Here is a 21,166-nt window from a genome sequence, read left to right as displayed (position 1 = left end):
TATTCAAATCATAGTTGCCTACCCACTGTTCACATTTTCCCAGCAGTTTTGAATCATACGGTGTGGTATTTCTCATTTGGCACGATATTGTCTCAGTGCAGCACATTTCAAATGCAAAGCTCTATTACTAACCTCAATAGAAGATGAAACACCTTTCGCACTATGCAAATATATCCTGCACAGCGTTTTACTTAAGCATTCACTGAAGTGATAACACATGGATTGGGTTGTTGAATTAGTTTTTTTTTTTTAATATAATTCACAAGAGAAACCCGGCCTTGATGTTACCTGAATGTTTTTGTCACCACTGAATATTTCACAAAACAGTAATTACTCAAGGTGCCAGGACCATTGATGCATTACACTTGTTCTACTTCTGATCTGTTTGAAATTGCTTTCCCTAATGTTTATGTTTGTTTGTGATTGCCCAGACATTGAGTTCAACCAAGGGGATAAGGAACATGTGGTGGAGGTGGAAGTGCTGTTTGATGGCGTCCGAGAGATGAGGGAAGCCTTTACTCTCCACCTGAAGCCTGATGAAAACATGGTGGCTGAAACGCAGGTAACAAATGCCTAACCATCACACATCAAATCAAACAAAACCCTGACACTGACTGTTTTGCAATTTAAGCTTGACGAGAAAGTAAGAAAGCTGGAAAAACTTGTTTATTTCCTTCTGATTTGACCCATCCTTATCCAGGTCAGTCCCACTGAGACCAGGGATCTCTTTTGGGTGTACTCGCCCAGACAAAAGGAGCACTTTACTGTAGTTGCAGCCAAGAGAGTAATGAAAACATTTCACAATAAATAATAGATGATATCCAGAAGAAAACAGAGTGAGAGGAATGAGAGAAAAGATAAAAGAGAAGCAGCCAGAGAGTTAGATTGTAACACATCCAGCTCTGTGATGACTTTAATCATGTCATTGATAGTAGCTCATTGTGTCTTGATTCCCAAACAGCACTTTGTCAGTAGTTCCCAGTAGACTTACACATCTTTACTCCGCGACAGGTAACTAAAGTGATAGTTTACATCGAGGAGACCAACAGCATGGCTGATGTCACCTTCCCCTCCCTGCCTAATGTGGTGTCCCTGCTACACTACGACGACGTTGCCAGGACACCAGACAACCTCCATCCCCCAGCCGGCTATCCAGTCATCTGTGTCACGGTGAGTCAAATTGAAATGTATTGCATTTTATTCCATGTTCTACAAAAAACAGAACACTTTAGCAAGGCCTGGGAAAGGGAAAGAATTAATGATTTACCAGGAGCTTACTAAGACCCACATCCTCTGAGAGAGGAAGGCATATTTTTATCCCTTAGGACCCGTACTTACTTTTCTTCTGCCAAAGTTAAGCTGTCCTTCTGGAGTTCGCCAGTCCGTCCTTAAAAGACACATTACACAGTTTAGTAGGCCACAGTCCTCATGTTTTCACACACAGGAGAATAACTTCCACTTTAGAACATAGGGCCAGTGAGACACTCCAATGGATGTTCGTGATGTGTTAAGTCATTTGCTTCTCAGGTGACTACTGTGTGTGTGTGTGTGTGTGTGTGTGTGTGTGTGTGTGTGTGTGTGTGTGTGTGTGTGTGTGTGTGTGTGTGTGTGTGTGTGTGTGTGTGTGTGTGTGTGTGTGTGTGTGTGTGTGTGTGTGTGTGTGTGTGTGTGTGTGTGTGTGTGTGTGTGTGTGTGTGGTGTGTGTGTGTGTGTGTGTGTGTGTGTGTGTGTGTGTGTGTGTGTGTGTGTGTGTGTGTGTGTGTGTGTGTGTGTGTGTGTGTGTGTGTGTGTGTGTGTGTGTGTGTGTGTGTGTGTTTCCTGCTGGAAGACAGATGAAGCAGAAGCGGTCTTGTAAAAACTGAAGTGTTGACATGTTTAAAAGTATATCTAGGCAAACACTTCAAAGATTGTCCCTTTATTTCCATACAGTTATTGTATGATATAAAATTACATTTTATGAGCTAACATACACCTTGCCAAGAGTTGTATTTTGTTTGTTTTCTGCACCTCTTTCTCCTTCTGTCCTCTGGCATCTGATGAATCTCCCATCTCTTTGCTGTCCCTCTCTGCCCGCCCACTCCTGCTTTTACTCCATATCCATCCTTCAGGCTTGCAATACAAAATACCCAGACTATGACAAGACCGGCTCTATCTGTGTCAGCGAGCACATCAACAACACCCTTACCCGCTACCGCTGGCTCATCAGCGCCCCAGCTGGCCCTGATGGCGTCACCAGTCCCATGAGAGAGGTGGACTTCGACACCTTCTTCACGTCCTCCAAGATGATCACATTGGACTCAGTGTACTTCCAGGCAGGCTCCAGGGTCCAGTGCGCTGCCAGAGCAGTGAATTCTAATGGGGATGAGGGTTTAGAGCTCAGCAGCCCCATCATCACCGTCAGCCAGGAGGAAGGTGAGGACAGAACAATCCGTCTGTCTCTCTCTGTGTCTTGGGATGCCAGTTTTCTGGAGGGGGACTTGGACAGGGATTTGGCTCCTTGTTACAAAGAGAACCAAAAGGGCTTTGTACTCCAAGCATGAATGCAATAGTGCTTTTGAATGAAAAGTACCTACTGTTTTGAATATTGAAAATTGTATTATAAGCTAAATCACTTAATGATATTAAAATGAAAGATTGCTCCCTGTGAGTATTATTTTATTAAATGTGACTGTAATGGATTATCACTGATTCATTCATGTGAAAGTTCAATTGTCTGGTCATCATCACTTATTCTCTATGTAAAAATCTTAATATGTTAATATATTAATAAAGGTAGTTGCTTTATAACTTAAACTGTCAAAAATAAAAATGTTCCTCTAAAGTAAAGAAAATTAAAACCCTCCTTATCACATACATATCCTGATTGCAACAAGTTCAGGTACAGTCTCTCAGGGTGGTCAATGTTTTATAAGAAATGCAAAAAAAGACTCAGAAATAGTTCAGGCAAGTACTGAGAAACGATTATTCAGCAGAATATGACATTACCAAAATGTTAACATTACCTTAGCACATCAGCTGTAGACTCAAATCAAAGCCACTCAGCTGGTCTTTCTTGTTTCCTCCAACGTTTTGAAGTGTGTCCTTGTGTTCAGAACATCTCTCTCCGCTCTTCTGTCTTGTTAAGGTATGTGTCAACCACGCAAGATGGGGACTGTTGGCGCTGAGCCTTTCTCTGCCAAGCTACGCTACACTGGAGTAGACGACCCGAAACACCCCAACCTCATCAAAGTGACTGTCACCATGCCTCACATCGATGGTAGGTTGGAGCTGGAGGCAGGACTCGTGCCACAGATTAAGTGAAGTGTAATGTAGTGTGTGTAAAATTCCCGTTCGTGGATTCTCAGGAGTGTGACAGCCAGAATGTAGATCTTGCTGAGTTGTATCGTACCCCGCTGTAGCAACCCTCCAGCTCACCCTCCACTTAACATTCTCTCCTTGATTTTTAATCAGTTTCCTTCTGCCACGTCTCCTCCAGGTGTTCTTCTTCATATTTTTTCCTTTGCTTCCCTGCTTTTCTTTTAATCACTTTTGTCTCAACTATATATTTCCGCGAAGTTTTTGGACATTTCTATCTCAGTACAGTTATCAAGGATAGTTGGACACAGTCAGAATCACATTTTTCTCCTTGCAGGAATGCTGCCGGTGATCTCGACTCGCCCTCTCATGAACTTTGAACTGACTCTCAGTCCAGACGGGACCCGGGTCGGGAACCATCGCTGCTCCAACCTGCTGGACTACAACGAGGTCACCACTGGTCACAGCTTCATCACCGCCTCTACGCGCAGCCCCGAAAGCATCGGAGACACAGCGCCGTATCAGTTCAGCGACTCTCTGCGGGGGAACGGCACATTGCGCTTCTACAGGAACCTCAACCTGGAGGCCTGTCTCTGGGAGTTCACCAGTTACTACCACATGTCTGAGCTGCTCACTGACTGCGGAGGCACCATAGGGACTGATGGACAGGTGTGTGTGTGTTTCTGTGTACATTTCTCCACAGCATATACATTCCAATCTAGGGTTTATATGTACATCTGTTTGACTGTTAGCCTTTGCGCTGTGTGTGTCCACCTGTGTGTTTCTTTCTGTATGTTCAGTCTATTTACAGCCCGCCGAATGAAAGGCTCGCACACACAGAATGGCACCATTTCTGTTTGCCTACATTTTATGTCCCATTCACTGCACGTTTGTGTGTGTGTGTGTGTTTGCCAGCTCTGGGCCCCAGCGTGTGATTGTGTGCATGAAAACATATGCACACAGAAAAATACACACTCAAACAGTGCATTGCCACTGGCATTGCCATAATGATAACTACTGCTACTGTATCAACATGGATTCAGAGGAAATCTGTGAAATCATAAGAGGGATTAAGGGAAGTGATTTTATTTGAAGTCTTTGATATATTCAGAACACCTACATCCTGTCAAGTTTAGGGGAAATATAAGTCTCCCATCAGGCAGCTTTGCTCAGTTCTTCTTCTACTGGCATGGTGGCATTACAGTTGAACTCACCCATAGATTGTACATAAGAAGCAGTCTTAACCACCATAACATCACTCATTGGCGTGTGAAATACTATTTTAAAGCTTGAGTTTGGCATTTTGGCAGTCACCATCTCGATTTTTTTGGCGCTAGCTGCAACGTAACAGGGTGGAGCAACTGAATGCTGAACTAGACATATCTAGGTGATTAAAATGTAAAAATGATCTTTCATAAACCAACAAAACCCCACTGTAAGTAAAAAAATGAAAACACATGTTATCCCCACCCTTAAGCATATGCATGCCTAATCATCTATTTAACTTTTATATAGTACTTCATTTTCACATTTCTCAATGTGCTGGAGTGCAGAAGACTTGAATAGACAGTTATTCCCCCGTAGACTTCTATACAAGTAGTCTCTAGAAAGAATGCAAGTTTAACGCACTTCCACATTGGCTTCACTTTTCAGAACCAGAGGTTGCCCCTTGAAATCCATATAGATGTCAGTTTTTTTTCACATAATGTTCCTGCTGTCAATTAGATGCCAACAAACTTCCAGTAGCTGTTGTTGCATCATTGCAGAGGATGTTGCAATCAATGTTTGTGTTGTACAGAGCCGCAGTATGCTCATGGTTCTTGTGGTTATTGTGGATTAGGAGACAGACCCTTTGCTCCCTAGCTTGTGTCCTGCTGCTCCTTTGTGTTCCTCAAGACTTTGATCTGTGAGCTTCTAGTTGTTGATCAGACTGCTGAGTGTGTGGCCGCTTATTGTGTGTTAGAGAAGGAGATGGAGAAAAACTAAGAAATTAATTGACTTGTTTGCAGTCACAATAAAAACTGATTGCACACAGTTGCACATGACACCCGTCATCCTACAATACCTCAAGTCAAGTCCACTTCGTTAAGAGAGATCACTGTCACACTGTCACTAGGGTTACGGTTAGTTTTTTTCCAATAAGTGCTAACAGAGCGGGTGAAAAAGAACAAGTCAGAGCCTTGCAGCTCCAACTATAATTAAATTGAACACAATTAAAATTAATAGTTAAATAATTCAGCTACCTCTCGGAAAATATACTAAACTAAATTAAAAAAAACATTTGGTCTTTGGTCTCCATACTGTAACTGCAGAGTTTTTCTCTTTGTCTCGGAAGAACATGCACTAATTGAAAGGTTGAATTGTTAAGAAAAGGAAATACCTTGATAATTTGAAGGGAATTGTAAATACCCTCATCATTTTGAACCTCACTGTGAAAATATGCTTCATTTGATCCTTGTAATATACCTTTATTTTAGGAGGATGTTATGAAAGTATGGCTTTGTAAAATCCTTGAACTGAGGTAGTTTGTCTCAGCTTGCAGTAATTTCTTCATTTGGATATTTTCAATGAATCCCCAATTACTGAAATACATTGTGATGGATTGGGTTAGGTCTTTGGTGGAGATTATCTCTGTTTGCAAGGGAATTACACCACACTATTAATGTAGGGGCACATTTTATTATAATGTTATTTTAGAGATAAGATGTTTCATTATAATATACTCAAGTGATGAAAAGTGGTTGATCTGAGGCGTACCGGAAACATCTTCTGCCAAATAATTTTCTCGGTTTCTCTTTTCAATTAATTTCCTGGCCAGCATTTTTTTAGTTATTGACTTTGCAAATTGAAACTTTTGCACTTTAAGTCAAAATTGAGTTTAACAAATCAAGTCACACAACATTTTTTATATAATTTTGGTGAGCAGAGACACCTAGTGGCTGACCTGGGAATACATCTAAGAATACATCTCAACATGGCCTTATGTTAGAGAAATAAATGAATGAATAAGATGTTGGGTAGAACTGTTTTTTTCAGCTGACTTGTCAAAGTAAATGAATTCAAAGAAAACACAAATAGAAAAGAACAACAGGCCCACATTGCAGCCCACTATAGTTGGTTGTGTACAATACAGAAGACTCTTTTAAAACACTGAGTAGGAGTGAAAGAGTTCAAGCACCTCGTGGAGGAGAACAATGTGTTCATCTTTTACATCTTCTTAGCATCTATTATACTTTATCCACCTACAATCACCCCTTATTCCAAAAAGATAATACAATACTTGACACAAATACTGAGGATTTCTTGTTTATAACTTCAATCATTATAATAATAACAGTTTTTCACTCATCACGATTGAAAACATCCTCACAGGTGCTGAATCTTGTCCAGTCCTACGTGACCCTTCGCGTGCCTCTCTATGTGTCCTACGTGTTCCACTCTCCGGTGGGAACGGGCGGCTGGCAGCACTTCGACCTGCAGTCAGAGCTGCGTCTCACTTTCGTTTACGACACAGCCATCCTCTGGAAAGATGGCATCGGAAGCCCCCCGCAGGCCGAGCTACAGGGTAAGCTCCCAAGACTGCGAGAATGCCTCCTTGTGCTTCTTGCCTATCATTCACAAAAAAAAAAGTTTTCCTTTCTTTAATCTGGTGTTTTGTGTCTTCTTGTCAGGTGCGTTGTATCCAACAAGCATGCGCATCAACGAACAGGGACGCTTGGTGGTAAACTTCCGCACCAAGGCTCGTTTCAGGGGTCTGTTCGTGCACTCTCATTCTGAAGGCAGAATACAAAGAGCAGGTGAGATGAATTACTGTCCACTTATAATTTATTCATTACTTGCATTTTAAGAATTCACATCCTGTTATTATTGTTATTAAGTACTCCATTATGAACTTCTCCTCCACTCAACTTTCTTACCAAGCAACCTCCATGTCCTCCATGGTAATGAGTGTGGAGCACCCCGGCCTGGCCTTTAACCTCACCTTAGTGAGGAGTGAGCCTTCCTACAACCAGCCGGTCCAGCAATGGACCTTCACCTCTGACTTTGCTGTGAGTATGACCAGATGAAATTAGCTTGTGCACAACCTGAAACGTCCGCTGAATGAATCTGTGCTCTCAAGCAGCTGGACGTACATATACAGACTCACACTTGGGTATCTTTCCTCCTTGCTCTTTACAGGTGAGAGACTACTCTGGGACTTATACAGTGAAGCTGATCCCCTGCACAACATCCCAGAATATGGAGTACACTCTTCCACCTGTCTGCAGTCCCAGAGAACCTGTCACCTTCGATCTGGACATCAGATTCCAACAAGTAAGGCAGCTTTTCAAAATGAAGACTAACAAGTGACAAGTTATTTTGTCCTGGGATGATTTTCTTTCTCTGTCTGTCACTGGTTATCTTGCTTCCTTTGTTATCCTTGCTTATAGGGTTAATATAATATAATCATGGTACAAATGAAATTGATTGATCCTATAACTCTTTTTGCATCCCTCCTTAGGTAAGCGATCCAGTTGCAGTGGAGTTCAGCCTGAACACTCAGATGTTCCTGCTGTCCAAGAGGAGCTTGTGGCTCTCTGATGGCTCCATGGGCTTTGCTCAAGAGACTGACGTAGCCTTTTCTGAGGGTAAGTTCCTTCTCACAAAATCCGTTCTATTTTGTTTAATTTAAATTGTTATGTGGTATTTGAAAAAACTGACATTAGATATTTGAGCTTAAGAGCATTTAAATCTCAATGTAATACTGGAAGAGAACCAATTTGCAAGGTTTACTTCATGAAGACGATATGCTGAAAATGGTGCATTTTTTAAATTAGAAAACAGAAAATACATTTAAAAGCAATGGCATGCTGCGGATATGGAGACAGTGATTTACATGGATTTGTAGTTAATCAGTTAAACATACAAATTAAAAACACAACAGACCTTAAAATACATTTCCATTTACCTCCATTGAACAGTCTGTCCTCCTGTCTTGATTCATAATAACAACTGGGTGTAGCTTTAGGATTAATGTGTTCTTTCTTTATGTCAGGTGATACGGTCTATGGCCGTGTGATGGTGGACCCTGTGCAGAACCTGGGGGACTCTTTCTTCTGTAGCATAGAGAAGGTGTTCCTCTGCACTGGTGCGGATGGATATGTGCCAAAGTACAACCCCACCAAGTTTGAATTTGGCTGCCTGGCTGACTCCCCTTCATTGCTCTACAGATTCAAGATTATTGTGAGTACATTCAGTTTTACTTGTACTTACTTGTATTTTACAGTCAACAAAGGAAAAACATGTTATACTTTCTTTCACCACACCTCAACAGGACAAAGCACAGCCAGAGACTCAGGCACGTGTGTTTGGTGACGTCAGTTTTAATGCTGTGCTGGCAGTGGATGATCCGTCAGCCATGTCCCTTGTCAGACAGCCCGGGTCTGATGGCTTTAGGGTGGACTCTACAGCCATGTTCCAGGTATTCTTCAGCTTCTGTTTCTCATGGCCAATGACTTATTTGTACATAAACATGTGTCATTCTGTGATACAGTTGCATAGCCAGAGAGCGTTGAAGCCATATGAAGGAAAGAAAAGTAGGCTTTACTACTCCACTTTTGTTTTTATACTAGTTTATATTTTACTTTGACTTGAGCTATGGATAAATGTTGTATTGTGTCGGCCACAATGGAAATAGGCTTTTTTGAGGATTTAATCCCCAATGTTTTTGTAATTTTAATCATAAATACATGTAATCAATTGAAGGCTGTTAAAGTAGACTTTTGACAGAAAGTCTAATGAATCAATTAGGCAAAGGCAGGTCCCATCTATACACAAATATATGTATATCATTCTTTTTGCAAGATGTGCTCATTATGGACTCTAAACCAATTCTGTTGGCTAATTTTGTAAATTGAACATTATTCTGAGATGTGCATATGTTGTTTTTTTTTCTCAGGTTGCTGCAGGCCGTGAGTGGTTCATTCACACAATTTACACAGTCCGCTCCAGAGAGAATGCTCACAGAGGCATTGGAAAGCGCAGCTTGGAGTACCATTCCTTGGCTTCCACGAGCAAAGATCTTGCCTTGACCCCATCTAATGGCAAAAGTCATCGCGCCAGGAGATCGGCTGGCGATGAAGTCCCAGAGATCACTGAGGATATTGGAGCAGATAATAACCGTGGTACTAATATCATGCACATCGATTTGGATCGCAACAAGCGACGGGCGGTGGGGTCGAATGAGCTGTTTACCAACGGGCTGGAACCCAGTGAGCTGAACGCACAGTATGAAGAGGAGGGAGTGGTGACTGTGGTGGGGGTGCTGGTGGGGCTGCTGCTGACCATCCTGATTATTGTCACCATCGTACTGGTGCTGAGATCCAGACAGAAGGATGGGAAGGAAGGATGGAGGGAGGAGGTACAGGAGGTGGTGAAAGGCTCCGTCAGTACAGAGCCCATGTTGGTGGTGAGGATGCAAGACTGCCACAACAGCTCGGAGGTCTGAGCAATGGATAGATGGACAGATGGACAAATGGATGTGAGGGCTTTTATACAATTTGGGATTTTTTTTTAAAACTGGTATATAATTACTTTCTTAACACCAAAAATCTGAAATGGATCATTATGCAGATTCGGGTGTGTGTTCCTGTAAGTGTGGGGATTTCTACAGTATTGGATCCATTATGTATGTTGATCACTGCAACAGAAAACGACACAGAAGACAGACCTACACGGTCTCTTCACTTAACATTCAAACTTGTCCTGCTAGTAGCTTGGTATTTCCTTTCTCACTCACTGGCTTTATGGTGTTTAAGGGCCTGAAGCAGCTTTATTCCTTCAGGACACTCTCAGTCACCAAGAGCACTTTCTCATAAAGCTAGTGTCACACAGGCCAAGTCAGAGATTTAGTGCTGCAGGTTTACCTCGGGTAAAGGGGACTAGATGATGTCAATGTTCATACTGGAAGGAATAGTCTAAAAAAGAACAGATTCAGCCTCAGATGTTATTGACCTGTCCCTGAGTCAGTCAAATCTTTACTGAAGTGTGTGAGCCCTGGTACTTCTGTCTGTCTACCAAAGTATAAATGGTAACAAGACCATCTTTTCTCGAGCTTGGAAAAGGGTACATCTGATTTTTGCGCACATTGTGCAGCATATTCAACTTCTTTAGTATCTTAACAAATGTGTTACGGATGCAAAGTAGTTCTGTGTTTACACTACATTTGTTTTAATCATCATAAAAAATATAAATGCTTAGGGTTGTCCGAGAGATAGTCGATGGGTTCCAAGATTGTAATCTCACTTACTGTTCCCAAAATTGTTAAAAGTGTATCAACTGCCAGAGGATACTATACTTTTCTACAAATATTGAGGATTAAAAGTCAAACATATTGATAGTAAATCGTACTTTTAGACATGCAATTTTAGCTTAAATGTTTGCCTCATTCTGGAAAACACAATTTGTAATAAAAACATACGCACAAGATGCCACCCCCTGTTTCTTCTTTGTAATCTAAACCTGCAAAAATATCTTAGCAGGTCTTCAAGTTATAATCACCACTGCTGTCAGAATTTATGTTTATTAACCAGTTTACCATTTTATGAATTCACAGTTTTTTGTTGTGCTAGCCATATGATGAGGAATGTTAATTGTATTGGGATTTTTTGTTGCTGCTGAGTTGGGAGTTGGGTTGTTTCCACTTTTTTCTACTTTATTACCTGTTTACAGTTAATCACTGTTTCTGTTACCACACTGTTTACTGCAATTCACCCTTGCAGTGATGTTGCTCCACTCTTTTTCTATGATATTATCATATTTATTCAAAGTAGTTGGGGCATAATGATGACACTGGTTAGATTATGTGTATAAAGGCATTCATCTCAGGAGTAATTTCTTTTGCAGACAATGGACCATGTGTAGTTACACAATTTACTACTGTTGACTGAAGAGAATCTCTACAGAGCCACTTTCCACTTCTGTGATACACTGCTAATAAGTGTGGTGCTGTGAACATGCAAATACTTCATCCATATTCAATGATTTCACCCCTATTCCATTCTCACTATGTTCCTGTAAGCTTTGTTTTCACTATAGTGCTGTGTGGGATTTCAGTGTTCTGAGTCATGTTTTCGAACAAAGGATGCAAAAATAATAGCAGTTTACAAAATGTTATGTCACCATGAATAATATTACGTTAGAGACATTTATATAATCTGCTGTCTCGTTATTTGTTGATATCACTGGTGAAATTTCTTGTTTACATGTTGTTAAACCTGTGTCTTACTCTGCTATGGATAAACTGTACAACATGCTGAGATCAGTGTTCCTAAATATGTGTCTTATTATGGTGTTGTCAGTCATCATTGTATACTTATTTCCAATATGTATCAGGGCTAGCTGATGTGAAGAACATGAGCTGTAAATCTGCTGAAGTGTGAATCAGCAGTGGGATGTGATGGTTCATACAAGTGAATGGAAACCTAGCTGTGATTTTCCTGCCCTGATGATTTTGGAAATAACACCACATCTGACATTAAATGCACTTTTTTAGTCACATCCCTCACATGCCAATCCAAGCTATGCAATGTAGTGTATCCACAGCCAGTTATCCCCATGTATATGACCATTTTAGCACAAACAATCAAACTTGATATTCAGTTTGTGTCTTTTTATGAATGGGTTTTTATGTATATGTATTGAAGAATAAATATTGTTGCTTACTGGTTGTTGTTGATTTACTTAGTATTTAGACAGAACTGTGAGATTTGAGTACTTGAATCTGACAAAAAAATGAGGCATAATCAGGGCTGATTTTCAGTCCCAGTCCGCCCCTGGGCATAGCCAAATTCAGACCTAAAAACTTGACTTGATAATGGAAAACAAAAACATTTAAATATCATGTTGTAGCCACGTACATTATTTGACAAATGAATAATAAATAGACCAAGGTAGGCATCATTCAAGCTTTGAATAGTAGAAAATATACTTTGACTATTTGATTACTAAAGCACTACATATTAATGGTAAGCATTCATAGACCTGGGAAATTAGCAGTTCTTTGCAACTTGCCCTCATTGTCTTGAGACCTAACCTTCTGCATAACAACAGCCCTGTTTCTAGCTTATCTCACTAATGAAACACGTTTTTTTATATATTCATAGGCCAACGTAATGCAAAAGTGAGGATATTTCTCTACCCATAGATGTGTATTTCTCACTGAAAGTGCTTTAATATGCTATGTACACCATGTCTTTGATAGGAGAAATGTATGTTCATGTTCACGAATAATTTTTACATTTAATTTGCAAATGGATGGCTTTATGCGGTCGGTGTGTGGACAAGGTGCTTGTTGTTTAACACTTTCAAATGTAACGTATGTAATTTAGTGATTAAAATGCAGTTGCAGCAATTAAATGCAGAGAGGCCTAGTGTCAATCCTTGTGCCAAGATGAATCAGTCAATAAGTTAAATTAATATGTCAGTTTTTAATGAACACATATTGACCTTGTGATGGAAATGTTTTACTTTCTTCACCTGATTAGAGGGAGACAGAGGGAAGAATCTGATTGGTTGGGACGGAAAATGACGCACCACAAATGTGCCCTCTTCCCTCCCTCATTCTCCTCACTTCCTGCAGTGTGGTGCTGCTGCTGTTAGCTTGTAAACATGGCTACCGCTGGAGCAGCTGGAGACGACCTGAGGAAAGAGCTCACATGTGCAATTTGTTTGGACTTCTTCAAAGACCCGGTCATACTGAAATGCGGGCATAATTTCTGTCGGTTTTGCATTTGCATGCACTGGGATGAAAATGGCGGAGACTACGGCTATCAGTGTCCTCAATGCCGAACGGTAACTTATTGCACGTTATCTGTAGTTTGAACCGTGTTTCTTCACAAAATAAGTTTCAAAAACGTGTGACGGTATTTATTTGATGTGGTTACAAATATTTTAGAGTAGCTGGTTTACGTTTGGTCTTTAAAACATGATATTATCTAAAGTTACGCAGTGTATTTCTGAGGCTAGCGTTGCTATGACTGCTGCCTCGCTCGCACTAGCTACCGTTAGCTAACTGAAAGCTTTATTATCAGCAGCTAAGGAAGCGACAACCCGTTGTGTTTGTACTGTAGCTATTTAACAAGTGCTTTAATGCAGAATATCTGGATGCATTCTGTGGACAACGTCATACTCACTTGGCCTTGGTGACAAGCAGTTTTCTGCCTCTTTATCAGTTGCTTTCTTTGTCATCGCAGGTGTTTACCAAGAGGACCTTCACTAAAAACTACCTGGTACAGAACCTGGTGACCAAGCTGGACGACCTGGAGTGTCTGGCGTCCTGTCCTCCGCCCTCTAAGCCCGTTAAAGTTGATGGCAAGTGTGACCAACATGGAGAGGAGCTGAAATTGTACTGCCAGACTGATAAAAGGCCCATCTGTGTGGTCTGCAGGGAATCTAGAGCACACAGGTTGGTGGTGTTGGCACATTTTTATACAAAGGGGTATTATAGACTCATTCTCCAAGGTTAGCTATGTTTGCTCTGACAAATATACACATATTTCTATTTTGCATTTTCTTCTCTGTCACTCAAATCATGCAGGAAAATGAAATGGGTACTATCAATGAGTAGACTTGGTTTATCCCTTTCACTTGTCTTGCTTCTGCCAGGGCTATTCACCCAGTCCTATGCAGTGTATCTCATGTAATTATAATGTAAAATGGACCAATCCCTGGACTTCCTCACACACAATCTTTTCACAGCTGCAGCTCCGCCGATTTCTCCTCCCTGAGACGGCGGGGCGAGGCTGCGGGTGTGTGTGTCCTCGGGCTGGTTTTGGGCTGGGTTTCGCTGTGTCTCTCAGACGGCCACTGGGCTCACAGGGAGGGGGGGTGGGCAGGACCAGGCACTCCAACAAGCCGTTTAGGACAGAGTGAATACACATACTATACAGAGATGCTGTATGACAAACCAATGTGAGTTTGGAAAATTGCACAATATAAATCTATTTTAGTATACCTCAACAATGGAATTATGATCAGTAGAAATGGCCATGACATGGGACCTTTAACACCAAGAGACCCAGACCCTTCTCACATAATGCATGCCAAATGTAAAGGCCTATCAGGATAATACTATTTTATTCTATGACAGTTACTGTATTCCAACTTCTAGCCCTATTTACTCTTGTGTGGTCTGGTTCTGTTGCAAAATTAATCTGCCAACCACTCTTATTTTCAATGCATAGTTATAGCTACTTGCTAGACATTTCTGCTAGACTTGAATGACTAGTTTGAGTTTATTATTATTATTATTATTATTATACTTTGCTGTATCTCGTTAGAGAGCCAGGGTCATGTATCTTTTGCAAAACAAGCTTGCTTCATCTTATTGTTTGCCCTTGATGTTGTCCTTCATTTTTGCAATCTACCGACTCTATTATCTGTGTGTGCTGGCCTCCAAACTTCAACAGTATGTCACCCCATTGATGTTTGTCCTCTTAAATTGTTGTATTAAGCCTACAGTTTAATGAATTACTATAATTGTATCACCCATATGTTTGTGCGAATTTGAAGCCCTACTGAATTGAAATTATATTTGATTGTCTCCTAAACTGTCTGACACTTGAGTGTGTGTGTGTGTGTGTGCTTCATTAAAAAAAATATATATATATACTTTCAGACACCACGAGGTAGCACCAGTACCAGAAGTTGTGAATGACATGAAGGTAAGTTTATGCAAATGTTTTCATTTTCATTCTTCTACTCTGTATTTTGCCAAGAGATCAGAGATGATATGGCCTTGTCTGCATGTATTATTTGGGACATCTAGAATATGTACTGTGTTTGTGTGTCCTAATGATCATTTTTCTTACAGATGGAGTTGAAACTGAGGCTAATGGAGCTCCACTGGCAGAAGTCTCAATGTGTAAAAGTTATAACCGCTGATGAGCGCACCAGAAGTGAAGTGAAGGTCTGTAATATAATTATAATTTTTTTTTTTTTAACCATATTTTTACAGGTCACAACTTAAAGTGTATGTTTGGTTCAAGTATTCTAACAAGATAACAACCTTCTCTATCTTCCAAATGTAACCTTATTTCATCAACTAATTAAATGCAATATCACAAAATCAGCATGGAGGCCTGATTGGTAATCCTGAAATTTGGTAATTTAAACGCTGGGTTACAGGATGCTTTCAAATGTTACAGTAGGTCATGCTAAATCAAATCAAATCAAATCAAGGTTTATTTATAAAGCACATTTAAAAGCGATTTTTGGTCGGGCCAAAGTGCTGTACATGTAATAACTACAATCACATAAAAACACATTTCTATCATCACAATAAAAGACAATAAATTACAACAGATATTTAAAAAAAAAAAAAAAAACACAGGGAAAAGTCAGGAGTCGTGCTCCGCTCTGACTAAAAGGCCAGGGAGAAGAAGTGTGTCTTAAGAGTAGATTTAAAAACCCCTAGGGTCTGGGCCGACCTCACATGGAGGGGCAGAGTGTTCCAGAGCCTCGGGCCAGCTGCTGCGAAGGCTCGGTGCCCTCTGGTTTTGAGCCTGGTCTTGGGAACTATCAGCAACAGCTGGTCAGCAGACCTTAAAGCTCTTGTTGGGGTGTAGCGCTGGAGGAGTTCAGCTATATAGGCCGGAGCCAGCCCATTTAGTGCTTTAAAAACAAATAAAAGGAGTTTAAAATCAATTCGGAAACGAATTGGAAGCCAGTGCAGTGAGGCCAGAATTGGGGTGATGTGGTCACGCTTCCTGTGGCCAGTGAGTAGACGTGCAGCTGCGTTCTGGACTAGCTGCAGGCGTTTAATTGACGCCTGGTCCATACCCACGTACAGAGCGTTGCAGTAGTCCAACCTCGATGTAACAAAGGCATTAATAACCCTTTCCAGGTCCTCAAACTTAGTCGTATTTATAAAAAAAAAAAAAAAAAAAAGCAGGTTTTGACTACGCTGCTGACCTGCTTATCGAATTTAAAAGCGCTATTGAAGGTCACTCCAAGGTTCGTGACAGAGGGGAGGATATTATTTTTGAGGGAGCCCAGAATATCAACCTGGGAGGCTAGAGGTTGGGGTCCAAAAAAGATAACCTCAGTCTTGCTCTCATTGAGGTTGAGGACATTTTGGCTCAGCCAGGATTTGATCTCTGCTAAGCAGTCCATCAATAGCTGTAATGAGTTAACATTTGAATTGAGTGGCAGATAGATCTGTACATCGTCGGCGTAGCAGTGGAAGGGGATGTTGTGTTTTGTGAGAATTGAACCTAGGGGCAGTATGTACTGTAGAAAAAGGATGGGGCCCAAAATCGAGCCTTGGGGAACCCCACAGGTAAGAGGGGCTATGGCTGAGGAGAAGGCACCTAGCTGCACTGAGAAGCTACGGTCTGTCAGGTAGGACCTGAACCATGCAAGGGCAGAGCCTGTGATGCCAGCGGACTGTTCAAGCCGTGACAACAGGATGCTATGGTCCACAGTGTCGAAGGCAGCTGTCAGGTCTAACAGCACCAAGACAGCTGGGCTACCTGAGTTGGCGGCTAGGAGCAGATAATTAAAAACTCTTAAAAGGGCTGTTTCAGTGCTGTGCATGGGTTTGAAGCCAGACTGAAACTTTTCATGGATGCCATGCATGGTTAAAAAAGACTGCAGCTGGGCGTAGACTACTCGCTCCAGGGCTTTTGATAAAAAAGGTAGCTGGGAGATGGGCCTAAAATTTGCGAGAATGGAAGGGTCGAGATTTTTCTTTTTAAGTAGTGGCTTAACCACGGCATGTTTGAAGGCAGCTGGGACACATCCTGAGCTAAGAGAGGTATTTATAAGTAATAAAATACTTGCTCCAACTGATCCTAAAACATCTCTGAGAAGGCGAGAGGGAATGCTGTCTGAGGTGCAGTTTGTCGGCCGCAGGTGCTTGACTACATCCGAGAGAGAAGAGAGGGATACAGGCTCAAAGTGGTCGAGGACAGCAGGGCACAGAAAAGGAGCAGGATCTGGGGTAGCACTAGTGTGGGCTAGCCTAAGAGCAGATACTTTTTCAATAAAAAATGTAAGAAACTTATCACAGAGAGTAGTCGATGGCACAATTGGAGGAACATCACAGGGATTAAACACATGCTAAACACGCATACCATTGATACTTATAATCATAACATCTTTGATCCTTATCTTCTGACATTCTCTGGTCTCCAGTTGAAGAAAAAGAGACTCAAGGAGAAGATTGTGGCGGATGTTGGTGCTATTGTGCAGTTCCTGCTGGATGAGAGAGACTCCCTGCTTGAGAGCCTGGATGCTGAGGAAGTGGCCACCATGGCCGTCATCGACGAGAACCTGAAGATCGTGGAGACAGAGGTGGCGTCTGTAGACAAAGCTATAGCTGAAATCCACGGTCACATCGGTGGGAAAACTAGCTTTGAGGTCAGTCTAACACGCCTGCTCTCTGATGCCTCTGCTTGAGCATTATTGTAAGGATATATTTGTCATAGATGTATAGTAACAGTTGGTATGTAATAAGAAGCAATGGCTGAAATAAACCTAAAAACCACCACCAATTGTACATAAGTGAAGTGTGTGTGCTTGTGTTTAATATTAATTGAAATATTACTTTTTGTTCTTCCAACAGAGCCTTGCTGAGACACACAATGAGTAAGTAGCTTACAGTTTTGTATTTTATATGAACCTTATACAAACTGTTTATTTATTTATTGAGCAAAAATGAACCTTTTATACTTGTGTTTTTCTCCTACAGAGTCATCCATTGCAAGCCGTTCAAATCCCTCGACACCGTTAATTGTGCGACTGAGTTCACAGACTTCTCCGGGCCCTTCCAGCTCATCATGTGGAAGAAGATGATGCACGTGCTGCATACTAGTGAGTTTACCACACCATGCATGTTTGACATCTTATTACCCTAAGACAACTTTTGCTTCCTTGGACATAAATGTCAAATTGGATTCCTTAACTTGTATTTTTTCAACTGTACTGCCTTCTTCACCCCGCTCTATGATCAAGGTGACCTAACTTTCCCCTCTCTTTCTGTGTAGTACCTCAGAACCTCACCTTGGACCCCGACACGGCTCACCTAAACCTGCTGATCTCAGACTTTGACACCAAAGTAGAGGAGGGCCATATTCGTAACCAGGAGCCCGACCTGCCGGCCCGCTTCACTCGCTTCTGTGGAGTCCTCGCCACGGCCCAGTACGCCAGCGGCCAGCACTACTGGGAGGTGGACGTGAAGGACAAAGGCGTGTGGTACCTGGGAGTCACCACTGAGGGCAGCAACAGGAAGGGCTTCGTCAGCCTCACCCCCTCCTCGGGGTACTGGAGCCTGTGTCTGCAGGACCGACTGTACGCCAACGGAGAGGACGGGCGAATCCCCGTGGCCGACTACTGGAACTCTCCTCGGGTCGGCGTGTACCTGGACTACGACAACGGGCGCCTCAGTTTCTATGACGCCGTCACAATGAAGAGACTGTTCATGTTTGATACCTGCTTTGAAGAGCCTGTCTATCCCTTCTTCAGCCCGGGGAAGAATGACCCCGGCAGCAGGCTGCAGATATGCCACTATTACTGAGAGATCTGAAAAGAGTCATGAAATCTAATTATCTACTGGTAAAATCGTACGCCATGGTTTTCAGATTTGCTGTTAATATGGTTTCTTCTCACAGTCTTGGATGGAGTGACAGGTGGATGTTGACCCTGTGTCTGTGTGATGTGCACATGTTTCCTGTTGGTCTTACTGGAGTTAGAACATGAGTTACCAGGTGTCTCATCACACTTTGGTTGATGTGAAGTGCTTACATTTTCTCATAAGGCAATTTGAAAATGTTAGATGTGGTTTATTTTAACCCCGGCACACACTGTAGGCTTCAACCCCTGGTGACTGGCTGCAGTCTGAGAGCTGCTTTGTTGTGTATATCACTGGTTGCAGTCATGCAGATGACTCAGATGTCAACGACTATGCCATACAATTACTGTACATTAACTTGTGTTGGCAAAAAATGTTGGCAGACGGGGTCAGTGGCCTTGGGTAAAACTTCATCAAGTATCACATTGATAGTTGATAGATTCATTATATAACAGTCAGTTCCATGCTCATAGTTATCAGAATTACTTGATTGAATTTGGCCAGATTGTACTTCCAGGAGAGAGTTGTTCAGGTTGTTTTGTCAACAGATCATTTTATCATCGTTTTTAAATCCCCTTATTGTATCTGTTTTTTATTCTGTATATTGCTTACCGTTTTGGAAGTTCCAAACTCCTCTGTATGTTACTCTGAAGCACATTTGTTTGTTGAGCAGTGATGCAGAAGGCATGAATCCGTGCCATTGTGCTTCGTTATAGCTATCATACAAATTTGAGAAAATGTCATCAGTCTGCTGGAAAATTAGCAGGTATATGACAAAGCAAACCATTTTGAAAAATGTAAACAATGAATTAAGATTAACAGCCATATCCTAAAATCAGTTGCTTAACTGGAGAGACTTTAGACCTTCTAACCAGCCAAGTGCCTGGTGGACTTGACTAAAATGTAAATTTACAATGTGCTGAATTACGTTTTTATAACTTGTTCAGTTTGCTTTTTACAAATTACCCTAGCATTGCCTTAATGATAGTTATTTTAAAATATTCCTGCTTGAGATTATAAATAGATAGTTGTTGAGATGGTGCTGATTGGTTTGAACTCCTGAACTTTTTCAACCAGTTTTCTATTTTTCTTTATTGAATGTAATATGTGTAACTATACAATCTTTTTCCTTCCTTAAACTTATGTTTTTAACATTCTTCTTTTAGATAGTTTTATTTTTGCTTGTGCAGTTATGGACCTACAAGCGACATGTCTTAAATTGTTTTTTTTGTAACGGACATTCACAATATTTATTATTCAGTTTATTAGATGTTTAAGATTTTCACTTGATGACTGCACAACTTTGTGCTCTTAAACTCTGAATATTTACTGATAAACATTGTGTCCAAGATAGTATACCTCATTTATACATACTTTTAGTTTCTCAAGGTTCAAGAGTTCTGAGTTTCATACCTGTAATAAGTTTAGCAGTGTTTGGGCTGTTTCTTTAAGTGTGACTTTAAAAATAAAATCTTGTAGTCCCTGTTTGTGGCCCTTTCACCTGCTTTAAATGTGCTACGTGTTTCTTAGACTGAACAATAACATTAAAAGAAGAAAAATTAAAGTTTTATTTTTCAAGAGTGTTATTAACTTTCCTCTGGTAATGTAAACCAAAACGAATTTTATTTAGGGATACATTTAAATGTATTTCGGACCTATGATTTCTAGATGCTGTCAGCCAGGTTTGTGTCATTCCATCGTTTTTAGATGTGGAAATTGACCTATTCAAAACTCTCAATGTTATCTTGAGAAAGTTCTTTTTTTTTTTCACTTTGCTACTCAAACGCAGTTAGTGTCTGCACTGCATAAGTTACTTGAGGGCTTTTTTTTTTTGTCCCATTCTGCAGCGTACTCTTTGCACTGAACAGGTTCATGCCTGCCTAGTGTAAGAGTTTTTTGCTATTTTGGTCCGACATTCTCATTAAACCTTTTGAGACGGTTTGGTGTTTCTTCAGTTTTCATACTGCCAGAACATTTAAGGAGGAGGTGAGAAAACGGTTCCCTCCCCCGCCGGCTCTGGTTATTTTTGCCGTTATTTTCGTAGAGATATGGTATCAACGAAGGGCTGGTTTTATAAATAGTTGCCCAGATCTTCCTAACAGAGGACGGTTAATGATCATTATGAGCACAAATTGTAATGGCTGCTTGTGTGACCTCTTATGTATTATTATATGTAACAGTTTCACAGCGGAGAACAGTGGTATTAAACCAAAGTTCCTGTCACGATGGGACTTCAACCCTTAACGAGACATCTGACTTCAC

At 41.1% G+C, this 21,166-nt stretch overlaps 2 protein-coding genes across 3 annotated transcripts in view; both read left to right on the top strand.

Moving 5' to 3' along the window:
* LOC117490209 (FRAS1-related extracellular matrix protein 2-like) overlaps nt 1-11,996 on the top strand; it is a 62,525-nt gene extending 50,529 nt beyond the window's left edge. Inside the window, exons 12-24 of one of the 2 annotated variants that reach the window (XM_034139823.1) lie at nt 432-562; nt 1,012-1,170; nt 2,109-2,412; nt 3,125-3,256; nt 3,632-3,963; nt 6,667-6,859; nt 6,966-7,091; nt 7,216-7,343; nt 7,474-7,608; nt 7,796-7,922; nt 8,330-8,517; nt 8,609-8,755; nt 9,233-11,996. In XM_034139823.1, the coding sequence (XP_033995714.1) occupies nt 432-562; nt 1,012-1,170; nt 2,109-2,412; nt 3,125-3,256; nt 3,632-3,963; nt 6,667-6,859; nt 6,966-7,091; nt 7,216-7,343; nt 7,474-7,608; nt 7,796-7,922; nt 8,330-8,517; nt 8,609-8,755; nt 9,233-9,781 (2,651 nt within the window). In that variant the 3' untranslated portion in view covers nt 9,782-11,996. Of the gene's footprint in view, nt 1-431; nt 563-1,011; nt 1,171-2,108; nt 2,413-3,124; nt 3,257-3,631; nt 3,964-6,666; nt 6,867-6,963; nt 7,092-7,215; nt 7,344-7,473; nt 7,609-7,795; nt 7,923-8,329; nt 8,518-8,608; nt 8,756-9,232 lie in introns of both variants that reach the window. The other variant, XM_034139824.1, reaches the window with a different exon arrangement.
* A 918-nt stretch (nt 11,997-12,914) lies between these two features.
* trim47 (tripartite motif containing 47) lies at nt 12,915-20,472 on the top strand. Its single transcript, XM_034140399.1, has 8 exons — nt 12,915-13,125; nt 13,527-13,738; nt 14,951-14,996; nt 15,146-15,241; nt 17,470-17,694; nt 17,900-17,922; nt 18,026-18,147; nt 18,321-20,472. Exons 1-8 carry the CDS (start codon nt 12,943-12,945, stop codon nt 18,848-18,850), a joined length of 1,437 nt encoding a protein of 478 aa, XP_033996290.1. The 5' UTR covers nt 12,915-12,942; the 3' UTR covers nt 18,851-20,472.
* The last annotated feature ends 694 nt before the right edge of the window (nt 20,473-21,166 follow it).

This window comes from Trematomus bernacchii, unplaced genomic scaffold (assembly GCF_902827165.1).
Source record: "Trematomus bernacchii unplaced genomic scaffold, fTreBer1.1, whole genome shotgun sequence".
Lineage (NCBI taxonomy): Eukaryota > Metazoa > Chordata > Actinopteri > Perciformes > Nototheniidae > Trematomus > Trematomus bernacchii.
The sequence above is the reverse complement of the archived record's forward strand: the minus strand, read 5'-3'. Positions and strand labels throughout refer to the sequence as shown.